General features: G+C 51.2%; 2 protein-coding genes and 1 pseudogene across 5 annotated transcripts in view; 1 reads left to right on the top strand and 2 right to left on the bottom strand.

Moving 5' to 3' along the window:
* The first annotated feature begins 6,829 nt into the window (after positions 1 to 6,829).
* LOC114867577 (olfactory receptor 52D1-like) lies at positions 6,830 to 8,879 on the top strand. Its single transcript, XM_029170383.2, has one exon. It carries the CDS (start codon positions 7,060 to 7,062, stop codon positions 8,026 to 8,028), a length of 969 nt encoding a protein of 322 aa, XP_029026216.1. The 5' UTR covers positions 6,830 to 7,059; the 3' UTR covers positions 8,029 to 8,879.
* On the bottom strand, positions 8,579 to 18,801 carry LOC114867588 (beta-arrestin-1-like; annotated as a pseudogene).
* A 1,036-nt stretch (positions 18,802 to 19,837) lies between these two features.
* Positions 19,838 to 24,891, bottom strand: part of LOC114867569 (protein Atg16l2-like) — an 8,118-nt gene continuing 3,064 nt past the window's right edge. The window contains exons 6-18 of one of the 4 annotated variants that reach the window (XM_029170371.3): positions 23,148 to 23,213; positions 22,851 to 22,937; positions 22,720 to 22,773; positions 22,472 to 22,574; positions 22,129 to 22,234; positions 21,987 to 22,057; positions 21,843 to 21,914; positions 21,652 to 21,772; positions 21,470 to 21,575; positions 20,881 to 21,033; positions 20,760 to 20,807; positions 20,544 to 20,645; positions 19,838 to 20,347 (exon numbers count right to left, since the gene is read on the bottom strand). In XM_029170371.3, the coding sequence (XP_029026204.2) occupies positions 20,254 to 20,347; positions 20,544 to 20,645; positions 20,760 to 20,807; positions 20,881 to 21,033; positions 21,470 to 21,575; positions 21,652 to 21,772; positions 21,843 to 21,914; positions 21,987 to 22,057; positions 22,129 to 22,234; positions 22,472 to 22,574; positions 22,720 to 22,773; positions 22,851 to 22,937; positions 23,148 to 23,213 (1,183 nt within the window). In that variant the 3' untranslated portion in view covers positions 19,838 to 20,253. Of the gene's footprint in view, positions 20,428 to 20,543; positions 20,646 to 20,759; positions 20,808 to 20,880; positions 21,061 to 21,469; positions 21,576 to 21,651; positions 21,773 to 21,842; positions 21,915 to 21,986; positions 22,058 to 22,128; positions 22,235 to 22,471; positions 22,575 to 22,719; positions 22,774 to 22,850; positions 22,938 to 23,147; positions 23,214 to 24,891 lie in introns of all 4 variants that reach the window. The other 3 variants (XM_029170370.3, XM_029170368.3, XM_029170372.3) reach the window with 3 other exon arrangements.

Consider the following 24,891-nt stretch of genomic DNA (forward strand, 5'->3'; position numbering starts at 1 on the left):
TGAGAGGAGATGAAGCAGTAAGAGGAGGTGAAGCAGTGAGAGGGGGTGACGCAGTGAGAGGGGGTGACGCAGTGAGAGGAGATGAAGCCGTGAGAGGAGGAAATGCAGTGAGGAGGTGACGCAGTGAGAGGAGGTGAACAGAGCAGAGGAGGTGACGCAGTGAGAGGAGGTGACGCCGTGAGGAGGTGAAGCAGTGAGAAGAGATGAAGCAGTAGGAGGAGATGAAGCCGTGAGAGGAGGTGACGCCGTGAGGAGGTGAAGCAGTAAGAGGAGATGAAGCCGTGAGAGGAGGTGACGCCGTGAGGAGGTGAAGCAGTGAGAGGAGATGAAGCAGTAAGAGGAGGTGAAGCAGTGAGAGGGGGTGACGCAGTGAGAGGAGGTGACGCAGTGAGACGGGGTGACGCAGTGAGAGGAGGTGAAGCAGTGAGAGGAGGTGAAGCAGTGAGAGGAGGTGATGCAGTGAGAGGAGGTGAAGCAGTGAGAGGAGGTGATGCAGTGAGAGGTGACGCAGTGAGAGGAGGTGACGCAGTGAGAGGAGGTGACGCAGTGAGAGGGGGTGAACAGAGCAGAGGAGGTGACGCAGTGAGAGGAGGTGACGCCGTGAGGAGGTGAAGCAGTGAGAGGAGATGAAGCAGTAGGAGGAGATGAAGCCGTGAGAGGAGGTGACGCCGTGAGGAGGTGAAGCAGTAAGAGGAGATGAAGCCGTGAGAGGAGGTGACGCCGTGAGGAGGTGAAGCAGTGAGAGGAGATGAAGCAGTAAGAGGAGGTGAAGCAGTGAGAGGGGGTGACGCAGTGAGAGGAGGTGAAGCAGTGAGAGGGGGTGACGCAGTGAGAGGAGGTGAAGCAGTGAGAGGAGGTGAAGCAGTGAGAGGAGGTGACGCAGTGAGAGGTGACGCAGTGAGGAGGTGACGCAGTGAGAGGGGGTGACGCAGTGAGAGGGGGTGACGCAGTGAGAGGAGGTGAAGCAGTGAGAGGAGGTGAAGCAGTGAGAGGAGGTGACGCAGTGAGAGGAGGTGACGCAGTGAGAGGGGGTGACGCAGTGAGAGGAGGTGAAGCAGTGAGAGGAGGTGAAGCAGTGAGAGGAGGTGATGCAGTGAGAGGAGGTGAAGCAGTGAGAGGTGACGCAGTGAGAGGAGGTGACGCAGTGAGAGGGGGTGACGCAGTGAGAGGGGGTGAACAGAGCAGAGGAGGTGACGCAGTGAGAGGAGGTGACGCCGTGAGGAGGTGAAGCAGTGAGAGGAGATGAAGCAGTAGGAGGAGATGAAGCCGTGAGAGGAGGTGACGCCGTGAGGAGGTGAAGCAGTAAGAGGAGATGAAGCCGTGAGAGGAGGTGACGCCGTGAGGAGGTGAAGCAGTGAGAGGAGATGAAGCAGTAAGAGGAGGTGAAGCAGTGAGAGGGGGTGACGCAGTGAGAGGAGGTGAAGCAGTGAGAGGGGGTGACGCAGTGAGAGGAGGTGAAGCAGTGAGAGGAGGTGAAGCAGTGAGAGGAGGTGACGCAGTGAGAGGTGACGCAGTGAGGAGGTGACGCAGTGAGAGGGGGTGACGCAGTGAGAGGGGGTGACGCAGTGAGAGGAGGTGAAGCAGTGAGAGGAGGTGAAGCAGTGAGAGGAGGTGACGCAGTGAGAGGAGGTGACGCAGTGAGAGGTGACGCAGTGAGAGGAGGTGTCTCCCCTCACTCTGAGGCTGCACTTCCTCCCCAGGCTCCCACTCTCTAATTGGCCTGGTGGTGAATCTGCTTCCCCAGAGGCTCCAGTGTCCGCTCAGAGGCCTCTGGCTCTGGGTGTGAGCTGCGTTTGAGTGCGATGAGCTCCTCCAGGGCTCATTACTGTGAAGGGCCTCAGTAAACATGCCACGGTCCCCACGGCCACGTTGTGTCCACCCTGCATCAAGGCCAGCGTTGTTTACACACAAAGCGCCGTGATGAAAAAATGAATACATTTCAGGGGAAGCTGGTGCGGATGAGAGTTGAACGCGTTGAACTGCTTCCTCCTCAACTTTTCTAAACGCACACGAGGCAATAGAAGAGATGAATCATTATTGGCAGTGGTGGAAAAATCCCAGTTTGTCTGTTAACACAAACACAAAGGCAGTAAATAAAGAGAACTGTGTGTGTTGCATGGGGCCGTCAAACGCAGAAGCAGCAGCAGACGTGCATCAGGCCTTAGATGCTGAGAGCTGCACACTGACCCTGGTTTGCCCAATGGCACACAGGAAGGCGCAGGTTTACCAACCACAGGCAACTGTGAGCAGCGCCAGGAGGCCCTGCAGATGCCGCTCCTGGACCCGGATCAGCTGCTGGACCTCCAGCCGATGGCAGCAGGAGACGGAGGACACGAAGAAGCTGGAACCGTGAGTGGAGCAGAAGCAGTGAAGCTGGGTGAGACCCCCTTTGGCCGGGTGCTCGTCAGCATTAGCAGCATTAGCATTAGCATTAGCAGGAGGAGCCTCCGTTGGCCCATGTTCATGCTGATCGGCGCGGCATGGACCTTAGCCTGAACCCACATGCTGCTGAGCTTCCTACTGGACTGGAGGGGAACCTCTGCCCCGCTGCCTGGTCCAGATGCTCTGTGCACCTCATCGGGACCTTTCAGTCCACATTGCTGCTTCGCACGGCGCTGGGCCGCCCTCTGCTACCATCAACATGTCTCTAGCAGGATTCCTCAGGTTTCTAGTCCCACTTGTGATCAGAAACCTCTTCCTGGTCACAGTGATTGTGGGTCTGGCAGGAAAACTGTGGTTCTGTGCTTCCAACGTGATGAAGCACTGTTTCTGTGAGCACATGGTTCTGGTGCAGCTGGCCTGTGGCGACACCAGCCTCAACAACCTGCTGGGCCTGCTGTCCGTCTACCTCATCCCTGTGGTCGCTGTGTGCTGAGGTCCAGCAGGTCGGGCTTCACAGTCACCCTGACTGTGGCGCGTGTTTATCGTTATATTGTCTTCATAGTCTTCATAGAAAACCACCATGGTTCCTTCCAGATGTGGACCGGTTAGCGTGTGCTGAGGTCCAGCAGAACTCTCCGCCTGCGCCACTGACTGCTTTCCGATCCAATCAGAAATGAACTTTCTCCTCTGAGTCTCATTTTCAGGACCATGTTCCTTCTGTTCTGTGTTTACTCATCATTTATGGCTTCGGAACCACTGAGGTCACGGCTGTCATCAGTTCAAAACTTAAGCAAACTGAGCTCAGGTATTAAGGAGGGAGACCTTTCGTGAATTTCATGAATTTGAAGGTGAAACCATTGTGACCTAGATTCACTCTACTGTGTTTGGGTGGTGAAAGGCGGCTGGAAACACATTAGGGACAAGCTTCCTCTGTGGGAATGAGGACGATGTGATCCACCTCAGCATCAGATCACTGATCTAACGCGCAGCCATGTGGTGTCACTGAGGCCTGTTCAGCACTAGAGGTCAGTGTGTTGCCATCAAAAATGAAGACAGGAAATCTCAAGCCTCATTAAATTGAATCACTTCAAAACAAAAACTATCACAATCACAGAGGTCTCAACTAGTTGTTGGTAGAAAGTGAGCGAGAGCAAATGAAAAGCAATGTGAAAAGGATGAATAGAGGAGAAGAAGCGGCCCTTGAACGCAGCATGACCCCGGCTGCTGGTCCAAGCTGTTTGTTCCGTCTGCTCCTCCAGGTGCAGCCTCCACCCATCGGCCCAACCGGACGGGTCCAGGCCTTGTTTGAAGGCTGGGGCCCGATCCTTGGCTCACTCTGGACCTGAACCTCCGCCTGCCCCCTGGGAATGATGCACCACACCAGGATCCTCTCATCCTTAATCCTTACAGGGGAATCAGGCGCAGAAATTCCATGATGCGTTTGGTTTGTTTGTTTTCTTTTACAGATACATTTCCAGGTGCAACCTTCTGGTCTGAAGACAGTTCATTCCAATAATCCAGTCTGGACGATACAGTGTGAATAAAAGCCTCTACAAGTTATAGACAGAGGAGAATCAACCTTTACAATCATGACCATCTTTCTCCTATTGTGTTGGTTCCGCTGGCCCGTAAGGGGCAGAACTCCACTTTGCTCTCTGGTACCCGGCGTCATCTGTCACCTCCACGGGCTGCACTGATTGGTCCAGTTCATTGACAGATGCTGGGTTGGACTGAGATGTGGACTTTATTAATTTATAAATGAAATTAATTATTAACCTGGATCTTAAGCACAACCTGGTTGTTGAGCTCCAGAACCAGTGTGCAGGTACCAGGGAACCCCTGGATGCTGGTGGACCGGTGGACGCTGGTAGACCCGTGGACCGGTGGACGCTGGTGGACCCATGGACCTGTGGACGCTGGTGGACCCATGGACGCTGGTGGACCCGTGGATCCTTGGACCGGTGGACACTGGTAGACCGGTGGACACTGGTGGACCCGTAGATCCGTGGACCCGTAGACGTGGTGGACCGGTGGACGCTGGTGGACCCGTGGACCCGTAGATCCGTGGACCGGTGGACGCTGGTGGACCCGTGGACCCGTAGATCCGTGGACCCGTGGACGCTGGTGGACGCGTGGACCCGTGGACGCTGGTGGACCCGTGGATGCTGGTGGACCCATGGACCCATGGACCCGTGGACGCTGGTGGACCCGTGGACGCTGGTGGACCCGTGGACGCTGGTGGACCCGTGGACCTGTGGCAGTGGTGGACCCGTGGACGCTGGTGGACCCGTGGATCCTCGGACCGGTGGAGCGATGGACGCTGGTGGACCCGTAGATCCGTGGATGCTGGTGGACGCGTGGACCCATGGACGCTAGTGGACCTGTGGACGCTGGTGGACCCGTGGACGCTGGTGGACCCGTGGATCCTTGGACCGGTGGACGCTGGTGGACCCGTGGACCCGTGGACGCTGGTGGACTCGTAGATCCGTGGACGCTGGTGGACTCGTAGATCCGTGGACGCGTGGACGCATGGACCCATGGACGCTGGTGGACCGGTGGACGCTGGTGGACCGGTGGACGCTGGTGGACCCGTGGACGCTGGTGGACCCGTGGATCCTTGGACCGGTGGACGCTGGTGGACCCGTGGACGCTGGTGGACTCGTAGATCCGTGGACGCGTGGACGCATGGACCCATGGACGCTGGTGGACCGGTGGACGCTGGTGGACCTGTGGACCCGTGGACGCTGGTGGACTCGTAGATCCGTGGACGCATGGACCCATGGACGCTGGTGGACCGGTGGACGCTGGTGGACTCGTAGATCCGTGGACGCATGGACCCATTGACGCTGGTGGACCGGTGGACGCTGCTGGACCCGTGGACCTGTGGACGCTGGTGGACCCGTGGATGCTGGTGGACCCGTGGATCCTTGGACCAGTGGACGCTGGTGGACCGGTGGACGCTGGTGGACCCGTAGATCCATGGACCCGTGGACGCTCGTGGACCAGTAGACGCTGGTGGATGCGTGGACCCATGGACGCTGGTGGACCCGTGGACCCGTGGACCCTGCCGGGTCTAGTCTGTGTGATGCTCTGGGTGTTCTGACATCTTTCAGGAACTCCAGTTGAACAGGACCACGCAGACCAGCCTTCCCTCCCACGTGCATCAATGAGCCTTGTTCACCACAGTCAGACGCTGTGACGGAGGCAGCACATAACACAGGACCCAGTGAGTCGGGTCTGAACGGGTCCATTGTTTGTGTTTCACTACAGCAGCATCTCTTGAAACCAGGCCATACTTTAAATTTGTTATAATTAAACAAATTCTGGTTTTAACACTAATGTAGTTGTCATTGAGTAAAAGCTTCTTCTTTGGTTCTGCTGTGAAAGAGGTCGGTGCTGTTTCCTTCATCGTACGTCCGAGTCTGTGTTCATGTCATTTTTATGGTCATTATTCTTGTCATTGCTGTTTTATGCAAATACGTTGACGTATTTAAGCTTCACGCGTCATTTTTCACCCGTTAACCTTTGCTGCTAGCTTAAAAGTTTGACGAAGCAAGCTAACTTTGGATTTATGTTTCTGGACATCAGACGTGTAGAGCCTTGGTTTATGTTTTTATTGTGTTATATTGTGGGACAGGAGACAACGAGGACAGATGGTTCCACTCGAACTGGAAAACGAATCAGCACATAATTAATCTCAGCGTCTCAGAGGAAAACAAAGCCGCCGCCGCGACCTCGGGGCCAATTAACGCCAGCAGGTGAGATCCGCACACTAATTAGATTGGACAGCGACCCTCAGAGGAGCCTCTTAATCCATTTAGCCGATCCTACACACAATAACAGTTTGTTTCACAACAAACATCCGACACAAGAACCAGTTTGGCTTCTTCGTGCGTCTCTAATGAGCCCAGAGATCTTAAACTGGGACCAGTTTCCCAGTGGGCCGCGGGCGGCAGCTATAAGATGAGGACGGAGTCCAGTGAGCGGCGGCGGCTGAGACTCAGGCTCAGACTCAGGCTGAGACTCAGGCTCAGACTCAGGCTGAGACTCAGACTCAGACTCAGGCTCAGACTCAGGCTCAGACTCAGACTCAGGCTCAGGCTCAGACTCATGTAGAAGACGTGATTCTTGCTGTTTTTGATGCTGGACTCAATGCCAGCTTCATGTCTACAGGCTTAAAATTGAGCCTGCTCCTAACTAGTGTTTCTAGCTGTTATTCTGACAGTGAACGTTTCTTTGTGTTGTGTTGGACTCATAACGATGATATCAGCTGTGTTAAACTGCTTTCTCTACGTTCATTTCAAAGAAGTAATTCTAAATCTCGAACACATTCTTACTCTCTTTCATTCTCTAGTTCTTGCTTTTGCTGCAGCTCAGCTGATTTATTAGATTTTGCCTCATCCAGAGCAGTGACAGTTTATTGTACGGGTGTAACATCTTACCTAGTGTTACTTTTGTCTCTCTAGTTACTGACTCTTATACTTTTCTATATTTTTCAGCCCACCCGATGATCGCCAGCGTCTCGTGGCTCAATCCCAGCTCAGGTCGGACACTTATTTATGGTTTGCTTATCACACAAAGTGCTTTGATGCTGTGTGCGACATCCTCATTCATAGAGCCCTGAGAATTCAGCCCTTGCTCTTCAGCGCTGAGCGGAGCCTCCATGTGAGCGGCGTCATGTGTGAGGCGGCGTCGGGCGGGAACGCCTCCCACGCGACCTTCGTGCTCAGAGGTTTCCCGCAGCTGCAGCGCCACCAGCGGCTGCTGGCGCTGCCGCTCTGCGCCTGCTACCTGTGGGCGCTGGTGGGAAACGCGCTGCTGGCGTTGGTCATCGGCAGCGCGGAGGCTCTGCACAGCCCCATGCACCTGCTGGTGTGCGTGCTGTGCCTGGTGGACATGCTGGTGGTGAGCGCCATCATGCCCAGCGCGCTGCTCAACCTGCTGCTGGGCTGGGACCACGTTTCCCTGAGTGGCTGCCTCACCCAGATGTTCTTCACACACCTGCTGTCGTCGGTGGAGTCCACGCTGTTGGTGGTCATGGCTCTGGATCGGTACGTGGCCATCTGCCTGCCGCTGCGTTATGGCCGCATTATGAATTCCCTGATGTTTGGGAGGCTGCTGCTGTTCACTCTGCTGCGCAGCGTTTCCATCATGGCGGTGCTGGTCGGTCTGGCAGCTTCGCTCCAGTTCTGCGGCTCCAACGTCATCCAGCACTTGTACTGTGACCACATGGCGCTGGTGAGCCTGGCGCTGGACACGGACACAAGCCAGGCGGCCGGCCTGGCCGTGATCGTCTGCTTCGTGGGGGTGGACATCCCACTCATCTTCTTCTCCTACGTGAGGATCCTGAGTGTGGTCCTGCGCAGGGCGGCCGGCGAGGAGCGTCTGAAGGCGTTTCACACCTGCACCACTCACCTGATGGTTATGATGTGTTTCTACCTGGTGGGGAGCGTCACCTTCCTGTCTCGCAACCTAAGAATCCCCATAGAAACAGATGTCAACACCTTCATGGGCCTAACGTACATTCTCCTCCCAGCGACTGTCAATCCCATAATATATGGTGTTCGGACCAAAGAAATCCAAAATGGCTTCTTCACAGTTTTTAATCTGAGAAAAAGCATTGTTCCTGCTGAAAAACGAACTTGAGAGGTCGTCTTATCATTTACTGCAAATTTAGATTTGGACTTTGAAAACGGTTTAATTTTAAAAACATTCCTGTGAATCTGTTGAGTCTGATAATGATTTACATCAAAGTATTCCATAAAGAACAACATTGTCAGAGTGGAACACAGGAGTTTTGTTTTGTCCCAACCACAGTCGTTATTGCTTTAATTAAAGGAATCTGGATCCAGACCCCAGACGATGAGTGGTTCCAGTAAACGGTATCTGAAAAGAAGCGCAGACGACCATCGACCTGTCACAACGCAGAGCTGGTTTGTCACACCATTGTCACAATTTTAAATGATACTGAGCAAAGTGAATTGCAGCTGTGTCGACACTCCTTCAGCGTCGACAGGAAGGGCAGCGTTTTAAACTAATAAAGTCCCAAACTAAATATTTGGACACCAACAACATTCCCAGAAGTCTCCAGCAGAACCAGGTTCTGGGTGTGTGGCCATTTGCCTTTACTGGTCTGGAGTCAACAGAATCTACATGCTAGAAATTAATTTAGTATTAATTTGATCCCATTAAAGGATGAAGCCAAACACATCCTTTTATTAAAGATACACTGGAATATACAGTTACTCTCTGTAGCCCTGTCAAAATAAAAGCCAAGTGAAAGCAAGAAAATGTTTCCTGATAAAAAGTGAAAAAAATTGACAACTGACAGATTTTATATGTAGACGATGTTTGTTCTGTTTGTGGCCAGTCTAATTAATCGTCATCGACCTTCTTGAACATTACGTGGCGTTAGCATGAACACGTATCATCAGGTGAAGTCGCTGCTGTGCAGCCTGGTTCCTAAGAATGTTTTAATGCAGCTAAAGTGCAAGTGATCTTCGTTATAATCATGACTCATGTAAGAAAAAGAAGCAAGTCCTTAGCTGGTGGTCAAACAATGAGGCTTCAGTTTGGTCAGTGAAGCAGCTTCATTATTATTTACATTAATCCTGGATGTGCTTCTTGTTGCAGTGGAGATGTAAGGAAACAGCAGCTGTAGGAGCTGAAAAAGAGCTGAAAACGAGCTGACTGAGCGGCAGACGTCGTCTCTTGTCCCTTTTCCTTTCTTTCTTTTGGGTTCGATATCAGGAAAATATCAGAGGCGTAAAAGCGTAAAAGTTCCTAATTTAGATTGAGCAAACTTAGTTTGTTGAGTCAGGGTTTTAACTCCTCTCACATTTGAAACCACACTTGACGTTTGACCTGCAGAGCTCACGTCGGCTAGAAGACGTGGACGATGTTCCTTTAAAACAGTGGTAACGGTAACTGGTGACAGTGGTGATGCGTTCATGCAGACCGAGCCTTTGGGTTCTCTCCAGTGTTTCCACTTCAGTAAAGGTCCAGGTTATAGCTGAGATCAGCCACAGTTGGCAGTGTTGTTGTTGTTGTTCATGAGCCTCGGATACGATACATCAAACTAATCTGAGCACAAGACTCCCTCGCTCCCTAATGGAAACACAGAACAAAGTGCAGCATGCTACAAGCCGTCATACCGTTACCGTTCGACCGGTCCAATGCTTCCGCCGCTGCTGAGGAGTGGGGAGCTGCTCCGTCTGAAGGCCGTGTATTCTAGCTTTTACACCCTGGCAGGATGCAGAGACGACGAACATGACAAGAACACAAACACGCGACCACCAAGTGTTTAAAGGGCGTCCAGGCTGTGGTTGGACCTACAGGTGACCTCCGGTAGCTCCGCACTACGAACAGCAGTGAAACGAGCGGCCTTTTATCTGTCCGTCAGGTTGGGCGAGTCCACGGGCTCCTCGTCCTCATCCTTCTCATCTTTGGCACCGATCAGCCGCTGGCGGGCGAAGTCCTCAAAGATGATGTCATCATCACTAAGAGACGGAGGGGAGAGAAGGAACAGGGAGTGAAACCACCCGACAACAGACTGAGGCCTCAGCTGACAACGACACCAGTCCACTCAAAACGCTCGGAATCAGAATTTTCAAGTCTTATTTTTTGTAATATTGTTTTTATTGTGCTTTTCAAACTTGAACATATACATAGACATCAGTACACGTCCACATCTAGAAGACTGCAAAGAACCCAGCAAACAACAGGAGTATTTGACGACTTGAGACAGTTTAGAGGACAAGAAGTGAAACGGGGAGAAAAAGGTACAATGAAGAACAATCATTTTGGTCCAGAGGAGAATCCTCCATGTGATCCAGAGAAGGTGGTACAGACCTGGTCTCACTGATCAGCCAGTTCTTAGTCCTCTCACATTCCAATTGGTACTGGTTCCCTCAACTTAGAGAGGACAGGCATCTTTGACCTTAACACAGCTGTTGCCGTTTGTGAAATCACTTAACGTCAACGCGTTTGGGGAAAATCCCAGTAATAATCCAAATCCATTGTAGATGATTTTTTCATGTCTGTTGTGGTGTCAGTGGTTCGCTTTGAGTCGTTTGGCAGATGAAGTGTGATGTGGGCGTTTCATTGATTTAATGTGGGAAGTGTTCTGGGATTCACTCCCAGACAAAGCTGATGGTAGCGTTGGTCTCGCTCCTCTTTCCAGCACACGTTATGGTAACGTGATGAAAGAGGGTCAAAGTAAGGTGATAAAAGAGTCAAAGTATAAAATCTGTAAAAGTACACAAAAGTACTTCAGGTTTCTTGAAACTTTAAAAGTCGGTGCCCAAGGTGAGGTTTGAACTCTAAACTGTCTAACCATGACGTACCGATTCAGTTGGTCCAAACAACTCTTATTAGACGTGTCAGCTGACTTCACCAACGTTAAGCTGCGTTTTCTGTGCATTTTGGCAGCGTGATATCAGCTCAGTTCATCCTCAGACGTTCGACCTCCATCCTCAAGGCTTGGTTGGTTCTGAGGCGGCCCAGTGTGAACCTCGTGGACCGCTAAGTCGCTAGCGTGTCACTGTGGGTGGACGTGTAGCTCAGGTTTGGTTCATGGTTACCACGGCAACGGTTCTGCTTTCGTTTCACTCATTTGGGTTTTAAATGGTCATCTGTGATGTTCGCCAGCATTATCTTCCAAAGCTGTGCTGACGGCACCGACCCGGCTTATGGCCCATTTCCTGCAGCTCCCACAGCAGCAGCATTAACACACATTAAGGCCAAGTCCATCACGGCTAATGCTTCAGCAGGCGGAGGGGAAACTCCGCTTTCAGGGTTATCGGCAAAGCCATAAAGCAGCAGCCAGATGAGGAGGGAAGGACAGAAACAGACAGACGAGAGACGGGAGCTTACTTTGTGTCAAACTCAATCAGGTTTGTGTCGATCGGAGCTTCATCAGGAGCTGGAAGGGAATGAAAGAAGGGAAATATCCATGAGAGACTACAAGATCTTCAGGATTTCTGCTCATTTGATTGAAAATCAGCCTCCACATCCTCCCGGTCAGACCGTCTCACCGTCTCTGTAGATGGATTCTTCCACCGGCTTCGGGTGCATTAATGTGAACGGCAGCTCCACAGAGACGTCACTGAAAACACCAACAGTCATAAGGTTGGCAGTGAGACATTCAGGGGGCCTCTGTGAATCTGTGTGGTGCTTTCGAGTGCTCACCTCGCTGCCAGATCTCCCAGGAGCCTGAAATCAAACAGTCCACACGTTAGAGCTGCTGCTCGTTTACTGTGATCGGAGCCGCTTCTGTTCATCGCTCTGACACAGACTCACGTGTGGAGGAGCTTGAACTAATTAACTAACAACAGAGCTGAAGTGGAGCGTGATGAACAGAACGGAACGGAACCAGCGTGTACTGACCCGCCTCGTGACACAACCAGCTTCACCTTGAACCTTGTAGGACACGATGATGCCCAGGATCTCCTTGTTGGCTCCGTCCCGTAACCTGCTCGGGCACAAGAACAGGCTGGTGACGTCCCTGCGTTGCGCGCGGCTGCAGCTCAGTAGCTGGCGGGTGCGTGTGGACTCACAGGGTGCTGGAGGCCAGGTTGGTGTCCTCGTGCTTCAGCTTCCCGTCCAGAGCCAGGCCGCGTTTTCTCCCGGTTGTTGGCCAGAAACGGCGTCAGGGTGAACACTTTGCAGAACGTTGAGCTGGGAAGCGACCACCGTCACTGAGCAGAGAGAGAAGCGTCGTCATGGAAACGGGCCATCAACTCCACACCAGTAACAGACGAAGGTTCTGACCGGACACTGGTGCAGGAACCTTCAGCCCTTTTTAGTCAGTGGAGCCTCATGGTAACAATTATAAAAACAATTAATAAAGAGCGACTCTGACTCACTCTGACTCCTCTGTGGCCACTGGACATTTGTACTGGGCCGTGTTAAACAGGCAGATGTCTGCGTACTGTCGCACTGTGGAGACACACATCACTGTTGAATGTGACACACACACACTCACACACGCATGCACACACACTTACACGCAAACACACACACGCGAACATGCAAACACACACACACACACGCACACACACACACACACACTCACACTCTCACTCTCACACACGCACTCACTCACTCCCACACCCATGCACACACACTCACACACACACACACACACACACACACACACACACACACACGTGCTCACTCACCCACTCACTCACTCACTCACTCACTCACTCACTCACTCACATACACACACACACACACACACGTGCTCACTCACTCACTCACTCACTCGCGCATGCACATACACACACTCACACACACACACATACACACACACACACACACACACAAACACACAGGCGAACACACACACTCACTCACAAACACACACACGTGCTCACTCACTCACTCACTCACTCACTCACTCACTCACTCACTCACTCACTCACTCACTCACACACACTCACATACACACACACACACACACACACACACACACGTGCTCACTCACTCACTCACTCACTCACTCACTCACATACACACACACACGTGCTCACTCACTCACTCACTCACTCGCGCATGCACATACACACACTCACACACACACACACACATACACACACACACACACGCAAACACACAGGCGAACACACACACTCACTCACACACACACACACGTGCTCACTCACTCACTCACTCACTCACTCACTCACTCACTCATGCACACACACACACACACACTCACTCTCACACTCACACTCACTCACTCTCTCACTCTCACACACTCTCACGCGCACACTCACTCACACACACCTGATATCTTCATCTTCTTCACGGTCTTGTTGGTGTTGTTGGTGACGTGCACGTTGACGCTGATGGGTCTCTATCCGTGGTAGGTAGATCTGCCACAGAGAGCAGCTGGAGACACCAGAGGAAGCAGGCAGCGGGTCGCTGCGGTTCTGTGCCGCGAGCCCGTTCTGTTCTGTTCTGCACTGAAGCGAGGGTCAGCGCCTCGGCCCAGCTTCGGCCAATGAACTCACCTCTTTGTCCAGCGACGCCTCCAGGTGCAGCGGTTTGTCCGACATCAGGAACTGCCGGGTGGTCTCTGCCGTGGGCTGCGGCCCCGGCTTCTCGGGCGCATACTGCACCTTCCTGATCACCAGACGCACCGAGTTCCTGCAACACAGCAGGACGCTGATCCTCCATTTAATCACAGCCACGCTCACCGATGCGCATTGATTGGATTCTGGCCCGTTCGGATGCTTGTGGTTGATTCGCTGCCTCCATTCATTCATATTTCAGGTGTGTGAGCGGCACCTGACGGACGTTTACCTTTTTGTGGATCTTTTCTTCAACGTTTTTCAGCACAGAACGCTTTTGACCTCGAAGTCCACGCCACAGGCCTGAGGACGCAGGACACAGGGAAATGAGAGCGAGTCGTACCGGGCCGAGCCGATAGCGAGGCCTACGCTACCTTCCCAGTGTCCTCGGGGCCCGGCTGCAGGGTGACGGAGCACGGCAGGTTCAGCGGAATCTACAAACGCACAAAGCAAACGCAGCTCAGGCTCCAAACTGCTTCTGCTCATGAGCTCAGCGTCAAAGTGGTGGAACAACAGCTTGAGCTGCTGTTTGTGCACGAGACACAAGCTCTGGTTTTGACCTGGTTCTGAAATGAATGTTTGAACTGAGACCTGGACCCTCGTGTGTCAGGACCGAAGCCGGGTCCTGGTGTCAGTACCTCGAAGGTGAAGGGTGGGCGTGCTCGCCCAGCTTTTTGATCAGACGCTCCTGAAGACGGGTCAGAATCTTCTTCTCCTCAGGAAGTGGAGGAAACGCCTGGACGTTGGCCACAAACAGGTCCTTGCGGAAGGTCAAGCCGAGGACGTCCAGGTCCTCGCGGCCGTAGCGGAACGCACAGGTCAGAGTCACAAACACTGCAAGGAGCAAACACACAGCAGATCCTGGTGAACCAACTGCGTTCTGGTTCTGTGAGACTGCTTTAATCAACATGAACTGTCTGAGCGGTCAGTCAGAACCCAGAACCCGGTTCCGTCGCCCCTTAGCAGGAGAGCTCCCCTACCTTTCCTCTCCTTCAGATACTCTGGGTCAATCAGAACCACTCCATCTGTAGGACCAAAGTCAGACAGTCACAAAGAGCCAGAACCAGTAGGTTCTGGTACTGAGCACCAGCAGCAGGAGGACACATTAGCAGAGGTCTCACCGACGGGCTCCACCAGGTCCACGTGGTCCACAAAGTCCCGCTTTCCCAGGTAAACTGTGAGCTGAAGATCAAACACAACACTGAGCTTAACGGCGGCGGCACCGAAGAACCCAGTGGGTCGGTCCCTCCATTCTCACTCTACCCACCCGTACATTGTTGACTTTTCTTTCTTGCAGCTGTATTTTTGCTTTTCTCCTTTGTGTTGTGCTTTGTGCTGTTGTGTGATTTTCCCACGGGAACTATTAAAGACTTTCTTTTTTCTGATTCTTATTGTGTGTTTGTGTCTGTTTTCAAACAAACCTCATGAAGAGATGGAGGAAAACACAAACCACTGGAAGCTGATACACAGATCAGTAGCAGCGTCTCGTCTCACATCTGGACTGTCCAGATGTGAGACGAGCCGCTGGCTCTGTGAGCACACTCACCTTTCCATTGGGACTGGCTTTCTTGAACACTCTGAAAGCAGAGAGAGGGAGAAGCGGATCAGCGCTCATCCATCGGTACCTCGCGTCAATGTTCTGGTTCTGATCACACAACGTTTGAGTTGTTATCAAATGGCCTCAATTTCCCCCACTGAACCAACTCTGAAACTTTTAAAACTGTCTTCATTACAGTAGTTCCTCCACGTGAACGTTTCCAAAGGCAGGTCCTACAGTATTAAGTATGATTTATGTAACATTAATCAAAGCGTTTCGTGACTCGGATGCAGAGTTTAGGAGGTTGAACGTCAAACAGTCAATCAGCTTCACTGGACACCTGCCGTCACAGACAGCACCCTGTTCTAACGAGCGGTTCTGGTACCAGCTGCGTTTCACTCAGCCATCATGAGCAGAACCACACACAATCCAAAGGCCTCATTAACAGATCAATCAGAAATTCTGGCAGGTGGACCCGTTCCTCACCAGACCAGAACCAAGCATTCAACTCTGCTGAAGGAAACAGGAACAAAGTGAAGCGTTCACGGTCGAGTTCATCCTCACGTTCAAATAAACTAAAATCAGTGGAGCTAAAAACCCATTTTAACTCATAAAACAGGGAGCAGCAGTGGTTACTGTTCTTCATCATCATCCGTCTCCATTTCCTCTGAGCTGCTGTCTAAGCCCCCCCACGTTAATGTTGTCATAAATTAGCCGCTGTGGCTCCATTAGCGCTCGCTTCCTCCTCCTCTCAGCACCAGGAAGCTGTGGGCTCCCGGGACCTCGCTCAGCATCAGCGCCGCAATTAGGCCAATTACATTTTAACACAGAAATCACAGCATCTAACCAGCAGAGCTCCGTGCAATAAGTCCAAGGTTTAATGGACCTCATTATATGACAGTTATGCTACTGAAGTACTACTGAAGTTCTGACCAGAACAAAACCAAGACCAGAACATGTTTATACTTTTTCATCAGTTGATTTATGTGTGAGGTGAAATAAACAGAACAGCAGAGACAGTAAACAGACACGAGGGCTTTCGGGCCTTGAGATTTTCATGGTCTGGGTTGTGACCGACCCAGTCACAGGCAGAACCGCTCAGCTACAGCTGACGACCTTGTTGAGGCAGTGAAACTCTGTAGAACCAACTCTTTCACTGCTGCAACATGAATGACGCAAGGATGACGGCGCGACAGAACCTTTAAACTGAATGTGAATGAGTTCTGTCACAATTAAAACGAGGAGAAATATGAAACTCTGAGGAGCAGCTGGTGAAAACGACTTTCACTCACACTCAAAGAGGTTCTGACCTCACAGCCCACGACCCAGTCACGGAGCTGCCAGTGCAGGCCTGCACAAAATGGGCCTCACTGTTAGACTGGGCATGTGTGGTTTTGGACCACTTCCTGGGAACCCATTACCTCATAGCCCGGTTCTGTCTGTCCAACATGTGCCGAGTCACACAGAATCAGACTTACCAGAAACACAGAGGTTGGTCTGACACCCAGCAGAGACTGGGCCACAGGCTTACGGGTCAGAGGTTGGGAATCCAAGTAGAAATAAATCAGAACCAACAAGTGGAGAAAGAGAAAAAGACTGATCCACCAGAACCACCCAGCGAGTTTTCCCCATCCCTGCTGCTGCTGCTCTGGTCCAGTTCAGGAACACATTCTAAATGACTCCAGTAACTTGAGAGCTGTGGCTCAGAACCTGCCTCCATAGAAAACCGGGTCATAAGTGGTGTTTGCTCTGTGTTTCTGTAGAATGAGCTGCTCAGTATGTCAGAGTCGTCACAGTCGCTCGTTAATATTCTCCTGACACGACGCTCCGGGTCTTTGAACCGCTCACACAGACACACACTCACCAGCACACGTCAGGTCGGAACTCGGAGCGCAGACTCACACTCACTAGAACCGGTAAAATAAGACCCACATGATGAAACGTGTTCCGCTCTGTGGTAAAGATACGTGTACACGCAGACACATCTTCATCCTCCTCATCCTCTTCATGCTCATCTCAACCAGTCACCTTGGTTTTGATGAGACTGAAACAACTGATATCTACTGCTGAGTATCTACTACAGAGTATCTACTACAGAGTATCTACTACTAGTATACTACTACAGAGTATCTACTGCTGAGTATCTACTACTAGTATACTACTACAGAGTATCTACTGCTGAGTATCTACTACAGAGTATCTACTACAGAGTATCTACTGCTGAGTATCTACTGCTGAGTATCTACTGCAGAGTATCTACTGCAGAGTATCTACTGCAGAGTATCTACTGCAGAGTATCTTGTGCTGAGTATCTTGTGCTGAGTATCTTGTGCTGAGTATCTTGTGCTGAGTATCTTGTGCTGAGTATCTTGTGCTGAGTATCTTGTGCTGAGTATCTTGTGCTGAGTATCTTGTGCTGAGTATCTTATGCTGAGTATCTAATGCTGAGTATCTAATGCTGAGTATCTAATGCTGAGTATCTACTACAGAGTAACCACTGCTGAGTATCCACTACAGAGTATCTACTGCTGAGTATCTACTGCTGAGTATCTACTGCTGAATATTTACTGCTGAGCATCTACTAAAGAGTATCTACTACAGATTATTTACTGCTAAGTATCTACTGCCGAGTAGCCACTAGAGTATCTACTGCCGAGTATCTACTGCTAAGTATCTTATGCTGAGTATCTAATGCTGAGTATCTACTACAGAGTATCTAATGCTGAGTATCTACTGCTGAGTATCTACTGCTAAGTATCTTATGCTGAGTATCTAATGCTGAGTATCTACTACAGAGTATCTAATGCTGAGTATCCACTACAGAGTGTCTACTGCTGAGTATCCACTACCGAGTATCTACTGCTCAGTATCTAATGCTGAGTATCCACTGCTGAATATTTACTGCTGAGCATCTACTAAAGAGTATCTACTACAGATTATTTACTGCTGAGTATCTACTATAGAGTATCTACTGCTGAGTATCCACTACAGAGTGTCTACTGCCGAGTATCCACTACAGAGTATCTACTGCTGAGTATCTACTGCTGAGTATCTACTGCTAAGTATCTTATGCTGAGTATCTAATGCTGAGTATCTACTACAGAGTATCTAATGCTGAGTATCCACTACAGAGTGTCTACTGCTGAGTATCCACTACCGAGTATCTACTGCTCAGTATCTAATGCTGAGTATCCACTGCTGAATATTTACTGCTGAGCATCTACTAAAGAGTATCTACTACAGATTATTTACTGCTGAGTATCTACTATAGAGTATCTACTGCTGAGTATCCACTACAGAGTGTCTACTGCCGAGTATCCACTACAGAGTATCTACTGCTGGTATCTACTCTACTGCCGGTGCTGCGTATACGATTTACAGACCAGTGCTTCCAGGATGAACACATGCATTAACAAACGGCCTGTGGAGGAAGAAGCCATGAGTGTGTTGCTCAGGGAGACGTCACAGTGCTGCTGAGCCTTATGTAACGTTACAGCAAACACACACAGCTAAGGCTTTTGTGAGGAACCGGCAGCAGAACAATGTGAAGCACAAACAACAGATAAACACACACACACATTGCATCTTACCTGGTTCCTTTATCGCCCATCGTGACAACGCAGCGAGTGAACAGCAGCGCAGTGAGATGATGATGAAGGAGGAGGATGGAGGGGATGCCGTCACCGTGGAAACTGAGCGGGGGAAGTCTCTCTCTCAGCCTCTCTCTCTCTCAGGAAGTAATCGTCATGCCGTCGGATTCGCCTCAGTGGGAGGAAAAACCTCCATCTGAGCTCCAACCCACAGAACAACTGACTGACTAAAGCAGCCTCCTCCTCCCCCACCCCCCCGACCTCAATCGGATTTCATTAGCAGAAAACAGTGTTAAAATACCAAGGGGACAGATTTTATTTCTGACCTGCATCTCTCAGTAATTAAATATAGATAATTGAAATGTTCCAAACTTCTAAGTCAAAACCAGAAACGTTTACACTATGGCGTCGTCTTTAGGAGCAAACTTCACTCACTCAACTGCTGTTCAGTTGTGACCTTTTAAAGCCGCTGGGCTCAGGTTTTCCTCGACTCCAGTCCCTCCTGTCTTCGGTGAAGACAGTGTCCGCTCTGTTGTTTCATCACACCTTCACCGTGTCCAGCTAAACTTGGGTCTCCTCCGGTAACTGGTTTAAGACTTTGCTTCCAGTGAAGGACAGTGAGCACCTGAGAGTGAAGCAGAGATCGATCTGTTGAGGCAAAGACAGACTGAGCCAGAAGCTGCTTCAGCCCCAACATTCTCCTCTGCGTTCAAGTCAGACGCAGAGTGTGATGACTGGACTGGGGTGGGCTAGAGGATTGGGTCAGAACATCTCCAGAACTGCTCCTGGTCTATCAGAACTGGTGGCAGCAAAGCTCATGGTGGAACCTCATAAGAAGCTGGGTCCGAGTGCGTGAGAAGGCAGCAGCTGCTACTGGAGCCTCGTTACGAAAACGCCTGCAGCTCCGACGTTTGTCCACATCACACCTCAAATGTTTAGAGCTGACGGGACTTTGCCAGTCAGTCACAAAATTAAAAATAAAACGGCCCAGAGCAGAGGAGACAAAGGACGGACAATTGAATGAGGACAGTCTACTGGTCAGTCGCTGCAGCAGAAACCAAACCTTATTGAAAACACTTTTCACCCATGACTGACAGAACAGAAAACATCAGCTCGAAGCCAACGGCCCGTCTCAGTGCTGGGTTCTGGAAAAGGAAAGCTGCTCCGTCAGAGTTTTACTAAAGGTTCGATCTGATGCACGAAATGACCCAAACAATCAAATATCTGGGAAAATGAATAAGGTCCAAGGCTTTAAGCAAACACTTGTTTTTTTTTACTGTTTGGAACCAATAAATATTAAATGCCACAGAACTTTCGTCTCAAAATGTGGGAAAATAAAACAACACAAGATTATTGGCCTAAAAACCTCAGGATCAAACTGTTGCTGCTCAGTTTAATTCCTCATAGCTTCTTTTTAAATAAACACATGAAATGGAACATGAACAAACACAGAAGGTTTTAGTCAGAGTAGAAGCCTTTGAAGCCTCTGGAGCAGTTCTGCCTCTGTCACTCAATACGAAGAGGTTTAATGTCAATCCATTAGTAAAACGTCCAGGTTTGGCACAGAGCACAGAGCAGAACGTCTGCTACTCCTTCAGTCCACACAACAACCAGCTCAGAAGAACCAGGAACGTCGAGCTGAGCCATCGGCTGCACCACCACCGGGTCAGAGGTCACTCCACAGCACGGCCCACCGGCTCCGGTCCACGCTGACCAGATATTCACCAGACAGAGACCAGGACACGGCGCTGATGGATGAGCTGGGACAGAGGAGGGACGGGGGTCAGAGTGTGAAGAGGCTACAGACATTTAAATACACACACCAGGCGTCATGAAGAGACTAGAGGAGACAAGAAGCACAAAAGAGCTGCTGTTCAAACACTGGACACACAGCGGCTTCACTGAGTCTGGAGCTGGGCTCAGTCACACATTAAACCCTGACTGAAGCGACCGTACCTGTGTTTGTCAGGCAGGTGAGTTTCCAGGTTGCCAGTGGTGGCGTTCCAGATGAAAACAGCGCCATCTGCTGATCCAGCTGCCAAAAAACAACTGTCTGGACTGAAGATGGAAACAGATGGTTAGAGTCAACGGGCTGTGCTGCAGGAGCAGTGAAAGCTGAGCCTGAGCCGCGGGGCATCGCTGTTATCGTCTGTACAGTCAGGAAAGGCTCACCTGATCACAGCCTTGGTGCTGTCACTGCCACATTTAAACCCGTCAGCTCTGAGACACAAACACAGAATCAGCAGCTGCTCTTTAAAGCCACAACGAGCCTTCCTCAGTGTCATGTTTCCACCTGAAGCAAACGCGAGCGTTGCTGCAGCGCCTCAGGTCCAGCAGCTGGAGACAGTCGTCACGGCAGCAGCTGAGCAGCTGCCGCTGGTCAGGGCTGATGTCCAGCGACGTGACTTTACCCTGAGCAGGAAGCTCCTGGATGCAGCTCCCCACCCTGGATGTAACACATGTTAGAGAGCTGCTACACACACACACACACACACACACACCACACACACACACACACACCCACACAACACCACACACACACACACACACACACACACACTTATTTTACTGCTACTTAACTGTCTTTCTGGTTTATTCTCAGTGGTAAGTTTAAATGCTGACATTTTAACAATTGACCAATCACAGGTGATGAAGAGTAGAACTGCCCAATCAGGAGCCAGGGAGGCAGAGTGGTGCCCTGTGATTGGTGGAGAGCTGTTAGTTCTTGGGGGGGCTGAGAGCTATACTGTTGCTATGTACCAGGAAGAGACAGTGGGTTGCTATGGAGACGGTCCAGGCAAGGAGTGAAAACAAGAAGAACACACCTACTCTCTGTCTGTCTGACACCGCAGAGGTTCCTGTACCGTCTTGATCAGACTCACCTGCTGTCCCAGACTCGGATCTTGCTGTCATAGTGACCGCTGATGATTCGGTTCTCAGAACAAACCAGATCGCTGCAGTAAGACGCCACTTCCACCTCCTGCACACCTGCAGTGACATCATCAGGCCCGTCAGTCACAGCCAATCAGCCGTGAGTGCTGGATCCGTTACTGGTGACACTCACAGGCGGCTCGCTGCAGGTCCCACAGTCTGATGGTCCGGTCCGCGCTTCCCGTCACCACCTGATGAGACGAACTGCTGAACCTCGCAGCTGTGACCTTCCTGTTGTGACCTGTCAGAGTGAGCTGAGAAACTGCTCATCACTCAGCATTCCGAGCCCGGTTCTGTGTATCGTGCATCTGCTCTGTTTGTTACCTTGGGAACAGAGTTGTCCACCCGCCACAGCAGAGCAGACTTATCGTAGGAGGCGGCGAGGACTCGGGCGCCCTGCGAACAGAGACACGTCACACTGGTCCTGGAACCGGAGAGCACCGGCCCACGTTCGGGTGCTGTACTCACAATTGGGTCAAACTCAATGCAGGTGATCCCCTCGGTGCTTCCGTCCAGAGTGGCTCTGTGAGTCAAGGAGCCTGAAGATACCACAAGTTGGGTCAGAACCGTTTATCAGACATTATTAGACTGATGCCAACGCAGCACATACCTGCTCTGACCTCCCACAGCTTAATGACCCGGTCTGTGCCTCCCGTCGCCAACAGGTCTGACCTGGAGCTGAACCTCACAGCGTTGATGCCTTGCTCATGGGCCTCCTAGGATAGAGAAACAGCAGTTGCAGCAACAGGACCAGGAGAGGAACGGACTTGCAGCTTGTGGCCGTTCAAAGGCAGGGCCAACCCCCTGATGTAGGTGCAGCAGAACCAGAATCTCCTTCACTCATACGTGGGTCATTTGTACGTTTTCCTTCACTAAAGCTTTTCAACACAGGATGAGTTCAGGTGTAACACAGTCTTACATCAATGATGTAATGCTGTGACGCTGGTGTTTACCAGGACTTGCAGAGCTCTAACAGGTACTCTGGCTGCGAGACAGATCCCTACGGGTCCCATTGAATCCTCCTCCAGGCTGCAGAACGAGCGACCTCGTCTCTTCCTGTTGACGTCACAAACAAACACTTATTGGCTTTTCAGTCTCAAGCTCGTCAATTGTGTTCAATTGACAAAAACAACAAACTGTGGAGCCAAGAACAGATAAAACAAACTTTGAATTTAATGTGAAACCTAGAACCACGACTCACTCAAACATATTTCTGATGGAACTCAGAAACCTTGGTGACGAAAGCGACACTGACCTGAGAAAAACAAGAACTGGTGTAATTGAGTTAACGTCTAACATCAGAAATAAAAGTGTTTTAGGTCTGGTTCCAACCTGAAGAGTCGAGTGCGCCGTTGCTCCGAGGACCCGCAAGCCTCGTTTTTAGGAGATGCCGATCTGGAGGTCGGAGCGCTGGATGGGCTGAAAAACAAAGGCCAGTGGCCACGGTCAAAGTATAGCGACACTGGGACACAGCTTCTACCTGAAGCACTGAGCAAAGACCAACCTGGGCCATACTTCAAACAACACATGCAACAAAAACCCAGAGCAGGATCAGAACCCAGCAGGATGTTCTGTTCAGCTTCACAGACAAATAGCTGCAAAGGTAACCTCAGATCAGGTGCATCTTACCTGTCGATGTCGACCTTTGCCCGGACAGTGGACTGCTGCCCCCTCTGCAGCTTCATAGCTCGAGCTCTGATGGAGACAGAAACTAGCCATTAACATTGATTTTAGCGGTGGAGCAAAGTGTGTTCAGGTGTTACACCGTGTAGTGGCGTGTTCAGGTGTTACACCGTGTAGTGGTGTGTTCAGGTGTTATGTGTAGTGGTGTGTTCAGGTGTTGTGTAGTGGTGTGTTCAGGTGTTGTGTAGTGGTGTGTTCAGGTGTAACACCGTGCAGTGGTGTGTTCAGGTGTTATGTGCAGTGGCGTGTTCAGGTGTTATGTGCAGTGGCGTGTTCAGGTGTTATACCGTGTAGCGGCGTGTTCAGGTGTTATACCGTGTAGCGGCGTGTTCAGGTGTTATACCGTGTAGCGGCGTGTTCAGGTGTTACACCGTGCAGTGGCGTGTTCAGGTGTTGTGTAGTGGTGTGTTCAGGTGTACCACCGTGCAGTGATGTGTAGTGGCGTGTTCAGGTGTACCACCGTGCAGTGATGTGTAGTGGCGTGTTCAGGTGTTACACCGTGCAGTGGCGTGTTCAGGTGTTACACCGTGCAGTGGCGTGTTCAGGTGTTACACCGTGCAGTGGCGTGTTCAGGTGTTATGTGTAGTGGTGTGTTCAGGTGTTATACCGTGCAGTGGTGTGTTCAGGTGTTATACCGTGTAGCGGCGTGTTCAGGTGTTATACCGTGTAGCGGCGTGTTCAGGTGTTACACCGTGCAGTGGCGTGTTCAGGTGTTGTGTAGTGGTGTGTTCAGGTGTAACACCGTGCAGTGATGTGTAGTGGCGTGTTCAGGTGTTACACCGTGCAGTGGCGTGTTCAGGTGTTACACCGTGCAGTGATGTGTAGTGGCGTGTTCAGGTGTTATGTGTAGTGGCGTGTTCAGGTGTTGTAACGTGCAGCGGCGTGTTCAGGTGTTGTAACGTGCAGCGGCGTGTTCAGGTGTTGTAACGTGCAGCGGCGTGTTCAGGTGTTACACCGTGCAGCGGCGTGTTCAGGTGTTACACCGTGCAGCGGCGTGTTCAGGTGTTGTGTAGCGGTGTGTTCAGGTGTTATACCGTGTAGTGGTGTGTTCAGGTGTTATACCGTGTAGTGGCGTGTTCAGGTGTACCACCGTGCAGTGATGTGTAGTGGCGTGTTCAGGTGTACCACCGTGCAGTGATGTGTAGTGGTGTGTTCAGGTGTTATACCGTGTAGTGGTGTGTTCAGGTGTTATACCGTGTAGTGGCGTGTTCAGGTGTACCACCGTGCAGTGATGTGTAGTGGCGTGTTCAGGTGTACCACCGTGCAGTGATGTGTAGTGGCGTGTTCAGGTGTTACACCGTGCAGTGGCGTGTTCAGGTGTTACACCGTGCAGTGGCGTGTTCAGGTGTTATGTGTAGTGGCGTGTTCAGGTGTTATGTGTAGTGGCGTGTTCAGGTGTTGTACCGTGCAGCGGCGTGTTCAGGTGTTGTACCGTGCAGCGGCGTGTTCAGGTGTTGTACCGTGTAGTGGCGTGTTCAGGTGTTACACCGTGCAGTGATGTGTAGTGGCGTGTTCAGGTGTTACACCGTGCAGCGGCGTGTTCAGGTGTTACACCGTGCAGCGGCGTGTTCAGGTGTTACACCGTGCAGCGGCGTGTTCAGGTGTTGTGTAGCGGTGTGTTCAGGTGTTGTGTAGCGGTGTGTTCAGGTGTTATACCGTGTAGCGGTGTGTTCAGGTGTTATACCGTGCA

Source organism: Betta splendens, chromosome 13, assembly GCF_900634795.4.
Source record: "Betta splendens chromosome 13, fBetSpl5.4, whole genome shotgun sequence".
Taxonomy (NCBI): domain Eukaryota; kingdom Metazoa; phylum Chordata; class Actinopteri; order Anabantiformes; family Osphronemidae; genus Betta; species Betta splendens.